This window comes from Cervus elaphus, chromosome 11 (assembly GCF_910594005.1).
Source record: "Cervus elaphus chromosome 11, mCerEla1.1, whole genome shotgun sequence".
Lineage (NCBI taxonomy): Eukaryota > Metazoa > Chordata > Mammalia > Artiodactyla > Cervidae > Cervus > Cervus elaphus.
This window is the reverse complement of record NC_057825.1, coordinates 66,401,019-66,419,571: the sequence shown is the minus strand read 5'-3', so window position 1 is coordinate 66,419,571 and position 18,553 is coordinate 66,401,019. Positions and strand designations below refer to the sequence as shown.

Sequence of the window (18,553 nt, the reverse complement as noted above, 5' to 3'; positions counted from 1 at the left end):
TATCAAGCAAATTTCAAAATTAAGTTAAAAGCATAATTTTGCTTACCTTTCCTGGGTGACCCAGTTGATGACTAAGTCTAAACGTTTTTCAGACAATCCACACTTGATTCCTTCCAGAGTTAGCACTGCATCAACAGGATGTCTAAAAGCATGACTTATGCTAAAGACAGCCTCAAAAAATAAGAGTAACGGGGAAGGTTTTCCTCTAATTTTTCCAATAGCTACAAAGAGAAGAAAAGGTTTTCAGTCAAATACTTTTAAGTAATAATTTACTTTTTCTTACTTCACATTCTTATTTTCATCTCATATCATTTTCTAAAAATTTTAATCTAAAGTTATATACTAACATTTGTAATTTTTAACTAATGCTTATGGATTAAACTTTATATTTTGGATAATGGACAGGGAAGCTGGGTGTGCTGCAGTCCATGGGGTTGCAAAGAGTTGGATATGCCAGCAACTGAACAACAATGACAACTAAATAGCATATGCTATGTGAAAACCAAGGCAGAGATTAGAGAGATGGGTCTACAAGTCAAGGAATGCCAAAGATTGCTGACTTAAAAGTTATGAGAGCAGCATGGAATGGAAATCTATTTAGAGCCTCCAGAAGGAGGTGAAAGATGGGAATTCCCTGGTGGTCCAGTGGTTAGGTCTTAGTGCTTTCACAGCTGTGGGCCCAGGTTCAATCCCTGGTCAGGGAACTAGGATCTCACTTAATGTCTTACTTAATATTTTGTGATTCTACGAAACACTCAGTAAGTTATCACCAATCTAGTTTTGGTGAATTTCTTAGAGTAAGATCCACATACCTAGTAAATGGGTAAAAGTTGGCTGTTTTTCAATTTCACTGGTAATTATACTATTTAAGCATTAATTGCAAGCACTGATTTTTACTGAAACTTGCAATCTATAATTTGAGTAGACCAAGACAAAAGGAGAAGAGGAAGAAACTCAGGAAAACACCAATATCACTTAAAAATTGTTATCACTTTTAACTTATACTAAGTTGAGAGCACATCCAAAGAAAGAGTTCCTGGTTACTTGCAAGATGTCTCAAAATTTCTGAGTAAAAATTGAACATTTCAATGTTAAAAAAACAAACACTAAAACCTATAAAACACCGTTAAATTTTTTTAAAAACCTAAAAACAAAAATGGAGAGATGACCATGTTTATGGATTCACTGGGTCATAAAATTCAGTATTGTTCACTGTCTATTCTCCCCATGTTGAACTATAGATTCAATGCAATTTCTAGTAGATTTTTTTTTCCTAGAAATTTACAAGCTGACTTCAAAAATTTAAACAGAAATATATAAAAGACCTAAAATAGCCAAACCAAATTTGATAAAGAAGAACAGAGTTTGAAGACTAACACAATCTAATTTCCAGACTTACTATAAAGTTACATTAATCAAGACAGTGTAGTACAAGCTTCAAGATAAACAGATCAATGAAACAGAATAGACAATCAGTTGATTGTCACAGAGGTACAAAGGTAAATGAGCGGAGAAAGTCTTTTTAAATAAATTATCCTGGAATAACTAGATAGCTATCAGCAAAAAATAAACTTTGAAAGAAAAACTTTAACCCATACCTCACATCATATATAAAAATTAACCCAAACTGGATCATAGACCTAAATGTAAACCTAAAACTATAAAATCCTTAGGGGGAAAAATAGAAGAGAAATCTCTGCAGAGTAGACATAGATTTCTTAGGTACTACACTAAATTCCTAATCCATAAAAAAATCATAAATTAGATTTCAACTTAATGAACAACTTCTACTCTAAGAAAGACACTGTTAAGAAAATGAAAAGACAAGCCACAAATTGGTAGAAAATATCTGATAAAGCATTTCTTTTCACAGAATAGAACACTACTCAGCAATGAAAAAGAATAAATTATTGATAGATGCAATAACATGGATGAATTCCAAAATAATTATGCTCAGTGCAAGAAATCAGTCAAGCATGAGACAAGTGCTAGGGGCTGGTGCACTGGGATGACCCAGAGGGATGGGATGGGGAGGGAGGTGGGAGGGGGGTTCAGGATGGGGAACACATGTAAATCCATGACTGATTCATGTCAATGTATGGCAAAAACCACTACAATACTGTAAAGTAATTAGCCTCCAACCAATAAAAATAAATGGAAAAAAAAAAAGAAATCGGTCAAAAAAGCATACCTACTAAACTTCTTGTTGTGCATTTGGCTGTCTTATAGAACAGGGAAAAAGTGAAGAAAAACAATAGTGGACCACCACCCTAAAAAGGTTGTCAATAATTTCAAGACAATTTCTCCTGCCCAAGGAAACAGTAAATTTGTAGCCTCTATTTTCAATTGAATCTGGAGAGTGCATGAATACTACTACATTAGCCATCTCCAAAGATAACTGCACACTTATGTAGTATGGCAGGAAAGGTCCCAAGTGTGGAGTGAAAAGAGCAAGATGAATATCTCTGGAAGCATTTGTGGAAGCTATATGCACCCCCCATACACACATACACACTGCACATTGTATTAGTTTCTTAGACTTCCTGTAACAAATCACCACATACTGGGTGCCTTTAAAAAAACAACAGAAAGTAATTTTCTCACTGTTTCTGAAATAAACTTGAAAATATAAACAAAAGAATTTTACACTTAAACTTTTTGGTTTTGTTTTTTTGTTTTTCAGTCTTTATTTTTATGTTGCTCTGTGATTTCAGATTATGGTTTGTGGTATACTGTGTAACAAGTAATTTTAAAATTGATCATTAGAACATCTTATTTCTAGGAATATTAGAAGTCTCTTGTAAAGAATTGAACTAAGACTGGTTATTCCAGTTAGATAAGCAGTTCCTGTTTGGGGTTTAGTAGATTAAAAAAAAAAAAGGATACCTACATTATAATTCATTTATATGAAATTCTAGAAAACGCAAACTAATCTTTGGTGATTGATAGCAGAAGCCTTGTGAGGGAGACCAGTGACGGGGAGGGAGTAGTGGGAAAGAGGGATCAGCTCAGTTCAGTTCGGTCGCTCAGTCGTGTCCGACTCTTTGCGACCCCATGGACTGCAGCACACCATGCTTCCCTGTCCTTCACCAACTCCTGGAGCATGCTCAAACTCATGTCCATTGAGCCGGTGATGCCATCCATCCATCTCATCCTCTGTCATCCCCTTATCCTCCCATCTTCAATCTTTCCCAGCTTCAGGGTTTTTTCCAGTGAGTCAGTTTTTTGCAACAGGTGACCAAAGTACTGGAATTTCAGCTTCAGCATCAGTCCTTCCAATGAATAGTCAGGACTGATTTCCTTTAGGATGGACTGGTTGGATCTCCTTGTAGTCCAAGGGAGTCTCAAGAGTCTTCTCCAACATCACAGTTCATTTCTTCAACGCTTACCTTTCTTTATGGTTCAACTCTCACATCCACACAGGGCCACTGGAAAAACCAAAGCTTTGACTAGATGGACCTTTGTTGGCAAAGTAATGTCTCTGCTTTTTAATATGCTATCTAAGTTGGTCATAACTTTTCTTCCAAGTAGCAAGTGTCTTTTAATTTCATGGCTGCAGTCACCATCTGCAGTGATTTTGGAGCCCAAAAAAATAATGTTTCTCACTGTTTCCACTGTCTCCCCATCTATTTGCCATGAAGTGATGGGACCAGATGCCATAATCTTAGTTTTCTGAATGTTGAGTTTTAAGCCAACTTTTTCACTTTCCTCTTTCATCAAGAGGCTCTTTAGTTCTTCTTCACTTTCTGCCATAAGGGTGGTGTCATCTGCATCTCTGAGGTTATTGATATTTCTCCCGGCAATCTTGTTTCCAGCTTTTACTTCATCCAGCCTGCCATTTCCCACAATGTACTCTGCATATAAGTTAAATAAGCAGGGTGACAATATAGTGCCTTGACCTACCCCTCTCCCAGTCTGGAACCAGTCTGTTGTTCCATGTCCAGTTCTAACTGTTGCTTCTTGACCTGCATACAGATTTCTTAGGAGGCAGGTCAGGTGGTCTGGTATTCCATTCTCTTTGAGAGTTTTCCACAGTTTGTTGTGATCCACACAGTCAAAGGTTTTGGCATAGTCAATAAAGCAGAAGTAGGTGTTTTTCTGGAACTCTCTTGCTTTTTTGATGATCCAATGGATGTTGGGAATTTGATCTCTGGTTCCTCAGCCTTTTCCAAATACAGCTTGAACATATGGAAACTCATGGTTCACGTACTGTTAAAGCCTGGCTTGGAGAATTTTGAGCATTACTTTGCTAGGGTGTGAGATGAGTGCAACTCTGCGGTAGTTTGAACATTCTTTGTCATTGCCTTTCTTAGGGGTTGGAATGAAAACTGACCTTTTCCAGTCCTGTGGCCACTGCTGAGTTTTCCAAATTGGCTGGCATATTGAGTGCAGCACTTTCACAGCATCATCTTTTAGGATTTGAAATAGCTCAATTGGAATTCCATCACCTCCACTAGCTTTGTTCGTAGTGATGCTTCCTAAGGCCCACTTGACTTCACATTCCAGGATGTCTGGCTCTACATGAGTGTGAGTGATCACACCACCGTGATTATCTGGGTCATGAAGATCTTTTTTGTCCAGTTCTTCTGTGTATTCTTGCCACCTTTTCTTAATATCTTCTACTTCTGTTAGGTCCATAACATTTCTGTCCTTTATTGTGCCAAAATCTTTGCATGAAATGTTCCCTTGGTATCTCTAATTTTCTTGAAGAGATCTCTAGTCTTTCCCATTCTATTGTTTTCCTCTATTTCTTTGCATTGATCACTGAGAAAGGCTTTCTTATCTCTCCTTGCTATTCTTTGGAACTCTGCATTCAAATGGATATATCTTTCCTTTTCTCGTTTGCCTTTAGCTTCTCTTCTTTTCTCAGCTATTTGTAAGGCCTCCTCAGACAGCCATTTTGCCTTTTTGCATTTCTTTTTCTTGGGGATGATCTTGATCACTGCCTCCTGTACAATGTCACAAACCTCCATCCATAGTTCTTCAGGCACTCTATCAGATCTAATCCCTTGAATCTATTTGTCACTTCCACTGTATAATTGTTAAGGGATTTGATTTAGAGAGGGATCACTGAGGACAAAGAGGGAACTTTTGGAGGATACATATGTCAAAAGCTAACAAACTATACTTTAACAATGTACAATTTATTGAATATATGTCGACTCAGTACAACAAAGCTGCTTTTAAAGGAAGTGGAGCAAACCTGACAAAATATTAACATTTTTAAGCTTGACAGTGAATTGTTATTGTTCAGTTGCTAAGCTGTTTCTGATTCTTTGTGACCCCATGAACTGCAGCACACCAGGCTTCCCTGTCCTTCACCATCTCCCAGAGTTTGCTCAAACTCATGTCCATTGAGTCGGTGATGCCATCCAACTATCTCATCCTCTGTTGCCCCCTTCTCCTCTTGCCCTCAATCCTTGCTGTTATTCATACTTTTCTGTACACTTGAAATATTTCATAACTTAATTTGGAAAATCTAATCAAACTCCTTAATGTTATAGGTAAGGAAATTGAATAAATGATAGATATAGGGCTGGAGCCTACATCTTATTTCCCAGTTCAATACTCATACCATTCTATCAGGGGGAAAAAAAACATAATTAGCATATATATGTAAGATTCAGAGAGAAATGCTTACCCTTAAATTTATTCACTGTCCCAATGTTGTGAAGAATTCTTCTAGGACCATTCACTGCAAAATAAACTGCCTTTTCATATTCCCCAAGTGAGATTAATTCATTGAACCTATAGTCATGCATTTCATTATATAATTGTACACAAAAAAAGTAAAGAAAACTGATTAGAAATGTCTAATACAAATTAAACATAGTAGGATAGTAATACAAAAAAGCACCTCTAATAAACTACAATTAGATCCATTTACTCTCTAAGATATTCTTTCACTCCCTTCCCTAATATTATTTTTTGTAGCTTCAGAAGAAGATTCTCACCTGCCACGTGACTTGAACCTGATTACATACCTTATTCTTACAGTACTTAGAACAATCCATAGGAAATGGAAAGAACTTCACTGAATTTATAATGAGCTCAGATTTTTTTTTTTCGTCTCATATCATCTCCAGAAGAAGAGGGGAACCAGGGGAAAGAAGGGCAATCTGCTTAGAGGTTCAATGTAGGGTAAATATTAATTGAATTCAAAGGCTGCCAAAGCTGAAAATCAAGAGGAGTCCTTGGTATTCAGAAGCATAAGTTGTTCCACCAGTAATCAGACTCCTAACTGAATGTGAGACTAAATGAAAGAAGAAAAGATAATAGTTCAGATAACTTTAAGCTTCTACTCCTCCTCCTAGGGCAAAATGTCTCCAGCTCAACCCTTACCTGACTATTAATAAAATTATGCCAAATAGGATTTAAAGAGTGTTGCAAATGAATGTGGAACCTCAGAGGAGGAAAAACACCGAAGTAATATTAAGCAAAATACATAAAACTTTTATCCTCAGGGTTTTTCTCTCATATCTGAAGCTGGTAGACTTAGAGAAGCATAGAGTATGAGAAAACAATCCAGGCTTTCGGGCCCCTCAAAATGATCTTTACCCCGTCTTTATATCATATCAACAAGCAAATCAACAAGAGAAAACTGTTTAACATAGAAGACTAGGAATTTTACATATATTCATTATAGATTGGCCTCATAGCCTATGAAATAACCTCTTAAATAATAAAGTCTTATGGGGGTGGGAAGGAGGTAAAAGAGGGAGGGGACAAACATATATTTATGGGTGATTCATGCTGTTTTATGGCAGAAACCAATACAATACTGTAAAGCAATTATCCTCCAATTTAAAAATTTTTTTAAAAAGAATAAAGTCAGACCTCTTTAAGCATTTACTATATAATATATAATAATGTAATACATATTAGAGAGAAATATGCCTTCCTAATATGTCATAGGATACAAATGAGGAAAAGAAGGACTAAATTGGCTTGGATAATCTGATTCAAGATGTTCCTGGGCTTCCCTGGTGGTCCAGTGGTTAAGAATCCACCTGCTAACGTAGGGGACATGAGTTCGATCCCTGATCTAGGAGGATCCAACATGTTGAGGGCCAACTAGGCCCACACACCACACTTGCTGAAGTGCAAGTGCTCAAAGCCCAAGTGCCCTAGGGCCTGTGCTGCACAACAAAGGAAGCCACAGGAATGAGAAGCCCATGCACCACGATGAAGAGTAGCCCCAGCTCTCTGCAACTAGAGAAAGCCCACACACAGCAACAAACACCTAATTGACACAGGCAAAAATAAATAAACAAATAAAAGAAGATGTTCTCAAAAACATTTTGTAAGATCAGGTCTATGGTTAGGGAATACAAGAAAAATATAAATAAAACTTAACACTATAGTCCAGCTATATCTTCCATAAAACCTCTGAGACCATCAATCTGGTATTTATTTTCATAAAGAATCTATATTCTAAAAATTCTAGTTTATTTTCTAATTTATCTACTAGAGTTGCATTTAAAAAATACAAAAACTAGAGACTACAGCTCAAAAAGATGCTAAAAAATGCTAAATATTGAGTAAGCATTTAAGCAAGTATTAAATAAATGCTATAATAGCTTAAGGAAGATCAAAGCTTTTAAAATATTTGCCTTTCAATGAAGTACAGCAAAATTTCAGTTTCTTTTGCCTTGCTTGGGTCTTCTTCAAGTAGTTCTTCAACAATGCCTTGTTTATCTGTAAATATCAACAGCATCATGAAACTTAAGGTTATCAATCAATAAAAACAACAAACATAAATGTTTAATACCAACAATCTAATGCTATAGTTCTAACAGTATCAACCTCTTCCTAAACTGAATGGCCTCCCCATCTCTTGCTTCCTTATTTTCAGGTAGATTTTCAGGTATTCTCTCCCTGGTTAACCAAGTTTACTCTTTACAGATTATCTGCCAACGGCTGAAGGAAGAAGCCCATGGGGTAACAGAGCCCTAACAAAAGTAAGTGCATTTTTAAAACTCAGCCTAGGAAAAGCCCCATTCTTTAGTTTTCAAGGGGAAACAAAATGTTTTCCATTATTTATGATACTTAAAAAAATACAGATCATCTACCGTGTAAATCTTTACTTTTCTGAATGTTCTCCACGATGTCTTGAAATGATCTGCTCCTATCAGATTTTACCCACAAAGTAAGTGCTTGTGAAATAACCTGCAGTCTTTGATGACTATAAAAATAAAAAAAACATTAATGACATACTGAACCTAAAATCAAATAGTGGAATATTAAAATCAACACAAATAAAAGCTTCAAACTTTCAAAATATAGCCACAACTTTCATACCTAAACTGTAATTCATTATTCAAATTTTCAGTTGAATCTCGCCGTTCTAATACCACAGTCATTTCCTCATCTAAATCTGCCTTCCTCTGAATGGGTACGTATTTTTTGGACATAAGTTCTTCAATTTCTGCGTATTTACCTTCAAGATGTTTCAAGTATTTAGTGAGAGCATCCAAACTGACAGATTCTTGGAGAGTCATGCCTAAGGGAAAGGGAACAAATCAAATAAGCCAAGCCATGTGCGGGACGCTTGTGCTCAAAGAGCAAGTCTTAGTATTAATAAAATAGGTCAGATGGTTGACTGTGTTAAGAAATAATTAAGAGATGGCAGCACGAACTTGTAGATTACTGAATTTTAGCATACATTTCTAAATGGCTGGAAGTTTTAAACAAATCATCACTGAAGACTTAATGAAGAGACTTCACTGGTGGTCCAATGGTTAAGAATCTGCCAGGTAATGTAGGGGACACAGGTTTGATCCCTCGTCTGGGAAGATTCCACATGCTAAGGAAACAACTGGAATTTCTCACAAATATTTTAAACAAAATACTGTACCTGGAATAGGTTTTAAAGGCTCTTTGCAGCAAGTACAAAGTTGTTCTTCTTTTGTGTCATACTTTGCCCTGACTTGTTTCATTTCATTTATCTGCAATTGAATCTTTGAGGAATTATTTTCAATAAGTCCCATCCTGAAAATCAGAAAGGCTTTTTTAATATGTTTCTTTCAACTAATTATTTAATTATACCATTCAAAGTAAAAAAGGTTAAATTATTAAATTTGGCTAATTATCATTTTGTACCATTATGAATGTGGGTGAAAGTTTACAAAACAATGCTTAAGAAGTTAACTAACCTCATAAGTGAGAAACCATTCTCTTTCAAAGCATTAATAAAATCTTATACTGACTATGATTTATAACCTTACTGGAAATTTGTAAATGTTAAACAGAATAATCTGGCCACAAAGTACTAAGTCCATTCCCTTTAATTGAAAATTACCTTTGCAATTTAAAAATCATTTTTGTTAAGTAATCATATTAGTTTCCTGTGGCTGCTATCACAAAATACCACAAACTTGGTGGCTTAAAACAACAGAAATCTGTTCTTTCATAGTTCTGGAGCCCAGAAATCCAATATTATTAGGTTGGTGCAAATGTAATTGCTGTTTCAGACCATAAATTTTAAATCATTTACAACTAGGCTCAAACACATCTCTTAATCAAAATAGGAACCAATTACAATCAACACATTTTTGTCAATGAGAAATGTTCGTTTATTCCTGTAGTGTAAAAATCTGTGTTTTGGGATTCAATGAACTCTTGGAAAGCATTTTCTGCACCCTACTGGTTGTGGAAGCATTTTCCCTGCAAAAGGTTGTTGAGATGCTTAAAGAAGTGGTAGTTGGTTGGTGAGAGGTCAGGTGAATATGGCGGATGAGGCAAAATTTTGTAGCCCAATTCCTTTAACTTTTGAAGTGCTGGTTGTGTGAGGTACAGTCCAACATTGTTGTGGAGAAGAATCGGTCATCTTCTGTTGACCAATGCTGGCTTCAGCCGTTCTTGGTGCATCTTATGAATTTGCTGAGCATACTTCTCAGATGTAATGGTTTCGCTGGGATTCAGAAAGCTGTAGTGGGTCAGACAGGCAGCAGACCACCAGTGACCATGACCTTTTTTGGTGCAAGTTTGGCTTTGGCAAGTGCTTTGGAGTTTCGCAGTCCAACCACGGAGCTGGTCATTGCCACTTGTTGTATATTAATAAAATCCACTTTTTGTCACACATCACAATCCAATTGAAAAACGGTCCATTGTTGTTGTAGACAATAAAAGAAGACACTTCAAAACGACAATTTTTTTGATTTTTGGTCAGCTCATGGGGCACCCACTTATCAAGTTTTTTCACCTTTCCAATTTGCTTCAAATGCCCAACAACCATAGAATGGTCAATGTTGAGTTCTTTGGCAACTTCTCATGTAGCTGTTCATGCGTTCAGCTTTAAAGAAGGCTCTCAATTGGTCCTGGTCAACTTCCAATGACCGGCCACCGCGCTCCTCATCTTCAAGGCTCTCATCTCCTTTGCAAATACTTCTTGAACCACCACTGCACTGTATATTTGTTAGTACATCCTGGGCCAAAAGCACTGTTGATGTTGTGAGTTGTCTGCACTGTTTTACGGCCCATTTTGAACTCAAGTAAGAAAATCACCTGAATTTTTAGTCTAAAATCATTTCCATAGTCTAAAATAAATATAAAATAAACAGCAAGCAATGTCATTAGCAAAAAAACACAAAGTGAGAAATGCACATTAAAATGATGTGTAACATAACCACATTTATTTAAGAATGTATTCCAATATCAAACAGCACATTTCAACAATGCAAAAACAACAGTTACTTTTGCACCAACCTAATGGTGGCTCAGAGGGTAAAGTGTCTGCCTGCAATGCAGGAGACCTGGGTTCGATCCCTGGGTCAGGAAGATCCCTAGAGAAGGAAATGGCAACCCACTCCAGTATTTTTGCCTGGAGAATCCCATGGACAGAGGAGCCTGGTAGGCTACAGTCCATGGGGTCGCAAAGAGTCAGACACGACTGAGTGACTTCACTTTCACTTTTAATAGTATTACTGGGTTAAATTTGTTATTTCGAGTTCATGCTTCCTCTAGAAGCTCTAGGGGAGAATAAATTCTTTGCCTCTTCCAACTTTTGAGGGCAGGCGACTGGCCTTCAGTGGCTGCATATTTCAGTCTCTACCTCCGAGGTCATGACACCTTCTCCCCAAGTGTGCCTGTGACAATGCTCCCTCTTACCACTCTGTTATAAGGACACCTGCGATGGGATTTAGGGTCCACCTGGGTAATCCAATATAATTTCCTTAGGGAGAGATCCTTGATGTAATCCTTAATTACATTAATGTAATCATATCTGCAAAGACCCTTTTTATAAATAAAGTAACATTTCCAGGTTCTCAGGATTAGAACCTGTTTCTTTGGGGGCCATTATTTAGCTTACTTCATTAATTTTGATCCTAGAGCTAGAGGAATGACAGCACTCTGAGATAAAACTGAGTTCATCCACAAATGGTAATTTTAAAAACCAGGAAGTAGATAAAAACTTCTTTAAACCATTATGTGAAATTTACTTCCTGGTTTATCACCAATATTTTGGCCCAGGAAGGAAATAATAGATTAAAATCGGCTGGATACATAAGTGTTACAGGGTTTTTGGCAATTAAAAACAAGTTTGTCAGGGCTTCCCTGGTTGCTCGTACAATAAAAACAAGTTTGTCAGTAGATAACTGCTATCCAGTCTCATTATTATACAGAATTCTTGGTAACTACAGACAGCTCAGAGTAAGAGCCTGTAGTATTTATGAAAGAGGGGATGTGGAGATAAAATGTCCCTGGTTTTCATCCAAATATTAACAGTTGTGCTTTAGTAAGAAAGACATGTTAAAAGTAAACGGACTTTCGAAAAAATTGAAAGCAGGGACTCAACAGATTCTTGTACAAGAATGTTCATGGTGGCACAAATCACAATAGCCTATGGTGGAAAAAATTCAAGTACCCATCAACAGATAAGTAGATGAAATATGGTATATACATACAGTGGAATATTATTCAGCCATAAAAAGGAATTAAGCTCCAATACATGCTATAACACAGATTAGAAGGTATCCAGTTGTTCCTTTCCATAGCTACTTTTATGAACTCCTTATCCTTGACAATTTCAGTACAATTAATCTAGCTGAGTATTTATTACTTACAATGGGATTCTTTGGTCTTCCAGAATCTGTGAATTGATATCTTTCACTAAATCTAGAAAACTCTCAGCCATTTTTCTTTTCAAACAGTGTCTGTCTCATATTCTCTTCTCTATGAGTTATGATTAGACATAATAACTTTCTCACTCTATCTTCCAAGATGTTTTTTATAGTAGTTTTATTGATATATAGTTTGTATACCTTAAAATTCATCGTTTTAAAGTGTTCAATTCAGTAAATTTTAGCATATTCAAAGTGCTGTGCAAATACTACCATTTTTAGTTCCTGAACACTTCATCACTCCAAAAATAGGTCCTGAATCTGTTAGCAGTCTGATAAGCAGAAGGCAATTTTCCATGCAGTCCCCAAAAGTGGAGCAATTTACCTCTTGTTCACTCTTCAGGGTGTAGCCCTTAATCATCCCAGCTTTACATGGGGAAGATTTCCCAGTAGACGACACCCCTTGGGCAGACAGATGCCAGGCTCTGTCTTTTATACCTCTGTGCCACAGTAAAAACTAAAGCTTATGGTCACAAGTTTTAATAAATGCTTTCAGGGTTAAAGAAGCTTTAGTGCTCCTCTATCTTTTGTTTTCTGATTTTGCCCTAATATTTCTGTTACTATCTTATCAGCCTCCTGTCCCTTTTGCAAAAAAAAAATTTTTTTTTACTATTTTATGTAGCATTTTGTCCCAACAAGAAGTGATCCCAACCCCTTGCCAGCTACATAACCAAAAATGGAGGTCAAATTTCACATAATTTTCCTGGTTGACTTGAAATTAACTATAAGAACAATTTACCCATCAGTCACCAAATGGAACACTGCAAGTCTGAGACTGTTCAACAAGAGTGAGTTTTATCCTCTCCCAGTAGGTTACTTACTTTTGTGCATCACAAGAGTAAGTGATCTATTTCAGATGGTAATCATGAAATTGTACTATTAAACCTTCCATGCAAGAAATTACCTGGAGCAATTATCTGCATCCTTCCTTTTACGATACTACAATGTGCCTCCAATTATCCTGAGACATTATAAAATTCTCAAACTGAATTAATACTATTTTTCAAGTAAAAATACAGTAACATCAATAGAAAGGGTAACATAAAAACATGGTTTTAAAATAAAATCAAAGTTGAAGATGACTAAAAATCACTGGTTATAGTTACAATGGCTAGTTAATAAAACCAAGTAGCAATTATCACCTTTAGAGCTACTTACGAATATACTTACTTTGCTTGAAGTTGGGCTATTCTTTTCCTGTGATATACCAATGCTGTGGGCTCTCCTGCCAAAACTCTAAGTTTTCCATGAAGATAAAATGCAGTTCTTTGGCCTTTCTTTATTGTCTCAATAAACGTGTCATATTCTTTTTTGATTGAAGTAAGAATGGATTTGTATGCAGTGACATATTCTATTACCTGAAACATGATTTTTTCTGTCTATGGTACTGAAGTTTTTTCTAGAAGACTATATAGATCAAAAGCCTTGCAAATAGCATTACAGTTTTTTTTAATGAAATGACGGGCAATTAGATATCTAAAATTTTACAAATTTGAGCTTGCACTTATATGTAATATTGCCTGGATATTAAAGACAGTTCACGGTTACTGAATATATGATCTTTGTGAACCATTACAATTCTGTGAGCTTAAATATGAGAAAAAAACATTTTTTGCTCTACTCAGGAATTAACACATACATTATATGAGGTCAGTTAAAACCAATACCAGGTCTAACTATCCCAACTCTGGATCTCTTAAATACAATTACATATCATCCCTCACTATCTCCAAATCTAGTCTCTGACTTCATTCAGACCTTAAAATCCTGGACTCCCTTCATCTCCCTGTTTTTCTAACCCATCTGCTCCTGTTGATCAATAATCTCAATTACCAAACTGCATTTCTATCCCCAAGATGTCAAGTACAATTGTAGAAAACCCTTCACATCTTATATTAATGACGTTTATGTACATAATATCTCTGGAACAATAATGGAAGAAAATAGAAACCTACAGAGGAGGGAAGAAGAAAACTATGGAGAAAGAAAGGGTAAGTAGATTCTAAAATGAGAAGGACCTGACTTCAGTGTATACTCTGCTTATTGGTTTTTTACTTTATTTTTCTTTCTTTTTCTCTGGTTAACCTTGTGGAGGCATTACCCAAATGAAAAAGCAATAATAACTAAGAAACACTTTAAAAAAGTTAAAAAACAAAAACATTAAAAATAATCTATGGTTGCCAACTCATGAGAATTTCAGAAGGTGTCAAGTGATATAAGGAATAAATGTGACCAATCCACAATTTCCTCTGAAAGATACAATTATGCTTTCTACCCCTGCTACATATCTAGCTTATAGTATACTCCATTATAGCTAGAAAATACCTAGAAAAAAATAATGCAGAAAGACATCTGGTCTATCAAGAAATGGTATAAGGAGGGGAGTTCCCCACTGGCCCAGTGGTTAGGACTTGTGCTTTCACTGCTGTGGCCCAGGTTCAGTTCTGGGTAGGGGAACTGAGATCGCAAAAAAACTGGTATGGCAAAAAAAAAAAATTGGTATAAGGAGATAATTGATCAATGCCAAGCACCATAAAAGGATTTCTGAGTGGGAGATACTGGTCATCTTTCTGACATGACCAAACTACCTATCCACCAAAATCAAGACTGCTGCCCAGCAATTTTCAGTAAAATGGAGACCATTAATTTGTGGTCTTTCAAACTAAACATTTCACTGTTCCCTGCTATCCTCCACTCCACAAGCCTCTATGATGTGCTGCAACAATCCAAGACAACTCAGATATCTTAATGGATAGAAAACAGACTTGTTATAACATCATGATCAGCTCCCACGGGTTTACTAGAAGAAACGGATTTCAGAAAGACACTCATGAATTTTTAAGAATGCTCAAAATGCATTAGAGTAAAGGAGGCAAGCTGGTATGCTAGAGGTAGAATAGTTTTGGTTGGCCAGCAAAATATTTTACAATTTAGGAAATTTCACCCAAAGCCCGTATTTTTAGCTTCTCCTGAAAACTCTGAAGAATCTACCAACATGGAACTCCCATTCCTTTAATGACAGTAGTCAGCTGGCACTTTAAATTGGATTCTTTCTTCATTTCACCACAGTCCCCATGATTCCTTATTCTCTTTTTTTTTCCTTATTCTCTTAAAGCCAATCCACTTAACTCTCATATGACCTTCCTGACCTCTAGGCATTCAAGTTTCAGTCTCCGTATTAAGGCTTCCCTTAACTCCTTCCAAACAGAGCCGTGTTTCCCAGGTACAGAACTATGAGGGAGAAAAGGAACTGCACTCATTCCACCTCAGCTCCTACACACGAACATACACTATTTGCACAAAACACATGAGGAACACAAAAGGCCAGTCACTTTCCAGAGTCCAGCTGCCTCGAGAATTCACCCATATCTCCTGAAACGCACTCTTCCTAGCCTTGATCTTCTTTGCGTATTAAGTCCTCGGCTCTCTCTGCAACCTACCCTCAATTCTTGTTACACAAGCCTCAGGTCTCCTTGCTTTGATTCAGGCATGGTTCTCTAGGCCAAATCCTCTACCTCTGATTTTAAACGGAATTTGGTACTTGTTCTCTGGTGCTAAGCACTCAGAAATGAAAGTTGGTACTTTCATCTTTTGCCAAACTAGACCCTTCCAAGAGAGAGGGAAGATTAGAGAAGGCAGACATTAATAGTTTATTAACAACCAAATGTGTTAGAACATGAAAATGGAAATGCAGATTATTTTATTGAGAAGATAGAAGAAAGGTTTCTCTAAATACCACAGGATTTCTATTTCAGATCCCCTCTTACTTTTGAAGAATAGTATTCTTCACAATGTACAATGTATAACTGTATAACGTACAAATAGTTTGAATGGAAATCTTGGGGGGGTAAGGAGAAAAGGACTAAAGATACAGAAATCATCTTTTATTTAATCTCCTGTCTTTTTTCTCCGAATTAAATTTATCAACACCTCCTCCAAAATGACTTCACCATAACTATACTAATTTAAAGCAGAGAGCTCTTCATGTGTAAAAACTTGTGACAAGTGTTAGCATTTGGATATGCAAAAATAAGTATGTTACAGTTATAACTTTCCTTTGCTGATTTCACGCAAGTAGAGTCTCAGCATGATTTCTGATATTTATAAAACCTATTCAATACACTACCTTTAAACATTCACCTAATACATTCCTTAATGACTAAAACACCAAAACAATTTCATTGATCATAACCACTTATAAAATGAAGCTAACCTGCCAATGTACCAGTTCTTAAAGACAGATTTTCTACATGACTTTAAAGGAAGAAAAGACTCTCTCTTCCATTTTATACTTTTATGGATATGCAAGTGAAGTGAAGTGAAGTGAGGTAAAAGTCGCTCAGTTGTGTCCGACTCTTTGTGACCCCCTGGACTGTACAGTCCATGGAATTCTCCAGGCAAGAATACTGGAGCCTTTCTCTTCTCCAGGGGATCTTCCCAACCTAGGGATCGCACCCAGGACCCAGGTCTCCCACATTGCAGGCAGATTCTTTACCAGCTGAGCCACAAGGGAAGCCCAGGAATACTGGATTAGGTAGCCTATCCCCCAACGAATCTTCCCAACCCAGGAATCTAACCAGGGTCTCCTGCATCGCAAGCAGATTCTCTAACAACTGAGCTATTGGGGAAGCCCAATGGATTGGCATCAATTTTCTTAATTCCACTTTTAGGTATCTATGATTACTTTATGCTCACTTTTCCTTAGAGTGAGGCATTTTATTTTTATTTTAGAGGAGAAATAAGACTCAGTGTTATAATGCTTAAAAATTAAAAAAAAAAAAAAACAAATAGAGTTCTTCTATTTTGCCTATGGCTGTTTAACTCAGAGCCAAATAGTTTACAGAAGTCTTAACATAAGTAATTATTTCTTCCAGGTAAGGAGGAAAGGATGCTAATTTCACTTATTTTACTGTCAGGGCATCTTCAAAGACAGGTGAAAAAGAAAAAGTGAGGTTAAAAAAAAAATGAGGATTGGTGGCCATATTGCAATCGTTTATAAAGAAAAGATGGTTTTTCTAAAATCTTAAAAAGCAAAATCAAATGTTAGCTAAAACTGCAGCATTTTCTGACCTCTACTTTTCAGGTCTGGAAGATCCCCTGGGGGAGGAAATGGCAACCCACTCCAGTATTCTTGCCAGGATAATTCTGTAGACAGAGCAGCCTGTCAGGCTACAATCCATGGGGTCACCAAGAGTTGGACACGAATAAAGCAACTGAGCATGCATGCATCAGCCGCTTGTTTACTAGCCTATCTAGACCTCTAATCCACGAGGGGTCTCAATCCAATATTATAGATCAAATTGAAACCAAGATTTTAATGACATCGCAAACCACCCCCAAAACGATGAAGAATCACCAGGTTCTGGCTATAGCCCAATTCCTAACAAATCGGATAATAATTTAAGATGGAAGGTCAAAATGATGTTTGAAGGCACAGGTAGGTTGTAGCTCAAAAACTGATAGCCTGCACTTAAGCTATGATAACTGAAATACTCATTAACTGTCCAGTAATATAAATCCAGCATAGCATTTTCCACATTCATCCCTTTCTGATAAACTGGACAAACTTTTCAAAACCGATAAATGAAGTAGTCAAACAAGCAGTGGTGTTACTAAGGGTATGAATATTATTGTCAGGATGGACCATTTCTACCACATAAAAACTCCACTGTCTTAGAGCATTACGATACCTTATCAAAAACATTTCGGTATATGATGTAATATTCATCAGCAGGTCCTTCCTCATTACAGCACACTCTTTCAGTTTCTGTAATTATGTATCTTTGCATTCTTTCCAAAAATTCCTTGTCACTTCTACTAATGATAGGAGGGAGAACTGCATGCTTATTTATTTCTTGGACGGACATACGTCACAATCTATACACTTGTTCGCCAGAGAAAATTTAAGTCTTGATTTGCTTTTGCAACAAAGCCAAAACTTTGATAAGCCTGAAAGAAAAAAAAAATCAATTAACCTAAAGCGTTACATAAGTTAGGTCAAATATGGATCTAAATAAAATGTTTCAGAAAAAAAAAATCTCATGGATCTCATGACATAAATATTTCAACCTATGAGTGAACAGATCTAATTAATTCTACTGTCATGTGCTATGCTATACCTCTGGGATAGAAATACCAAACACCAGACAATAAAAAGCTCTTTTCTTACTAAAGAAGCATTTGTATCTTAAGATCAAATGGTTTGTTTAACTTAATATTTTCTAACAGAAGTATAATTAGCATTTTATTTGCTTCATGTGGGAAAACTAGTTTGAAAGCATCCTGATGAAACAAACAAGGTCAAATATTGTGGCCTCCAGTCATTCTGGCGTGGGTGTGATAGCCTTCCTTATAGGAACTTAGGCTTAACTCTGACTGAGACAGGAAGCTACTGGAGGACTGTGTGCAGAAGACTGACAGCTGACTTACAT

The 18,553-nt window shown here is 36.5% G+C and overlaps 1 protein-coding gene and 1 non-coding gene across 7 annotated transcripts in view; one reads left to right on the top strand and one right to left on the bottom strand.

Moving 5' to 3' along the window:
• Window positions 1–18,553, bottom strand: part of CLHC1 (clathrin heavy chain linker domain containing 1) — a 37,481-nt gene that overhangs the window by 16,939 nt on the left and 1,989 nt on the right. For 2 of the 6 annotated variants that reach the window (XM_043917999.1, XM_043918000.1), the window contains exons 2-9: window positions 17,813–18,071; window positions 13,293–13,480; window positions 8,858–8,991; window positions 8,302–8,503; window positions 8,073–8,185; window positions 7,614–7,698; window positions 5,642–5,748; window positions 47–221 (exon numbers count right to left, since the gene is read on the bottom strand). In XM_043917999.1, coding sequence (XP_043773934.1) covers window positions 47–221; window positions 5,642–5,748; window positions 7,614–7,698; window positions 8,073–8,185; window positions 8,302–8,503; window positions 8,858–8,991; window positions 13,293–13,480; window positions 17,813–17,989 — 1,181 coding nt within the window. In that variant the 5' untranslated portion in view covers window positions 17,990–18,071. Of the gene's footprint in view, window positions 1–46; window positions 222–5,641; window positions 5,749–7,613; window positions 7,699–8,072; window positions 8,186–8,301; window positions 8,504–8,857; window positions 8,992–13,292; window positions 13,481–17,812; window positions 18,072–18,553 lie in introns of those variants that run through there. The other 4 variants (XM_043918003.1, XM_043918001.1, XM_043918002.1 and 1 more) reach the window with 4 other exon arrangements.
• TRNAE-UUC lies at window positions 632–704 on the top strand. Its single transcript has one exon. It is a non-coding gene; the product is annotated as a tRNA-Glu (tRNA).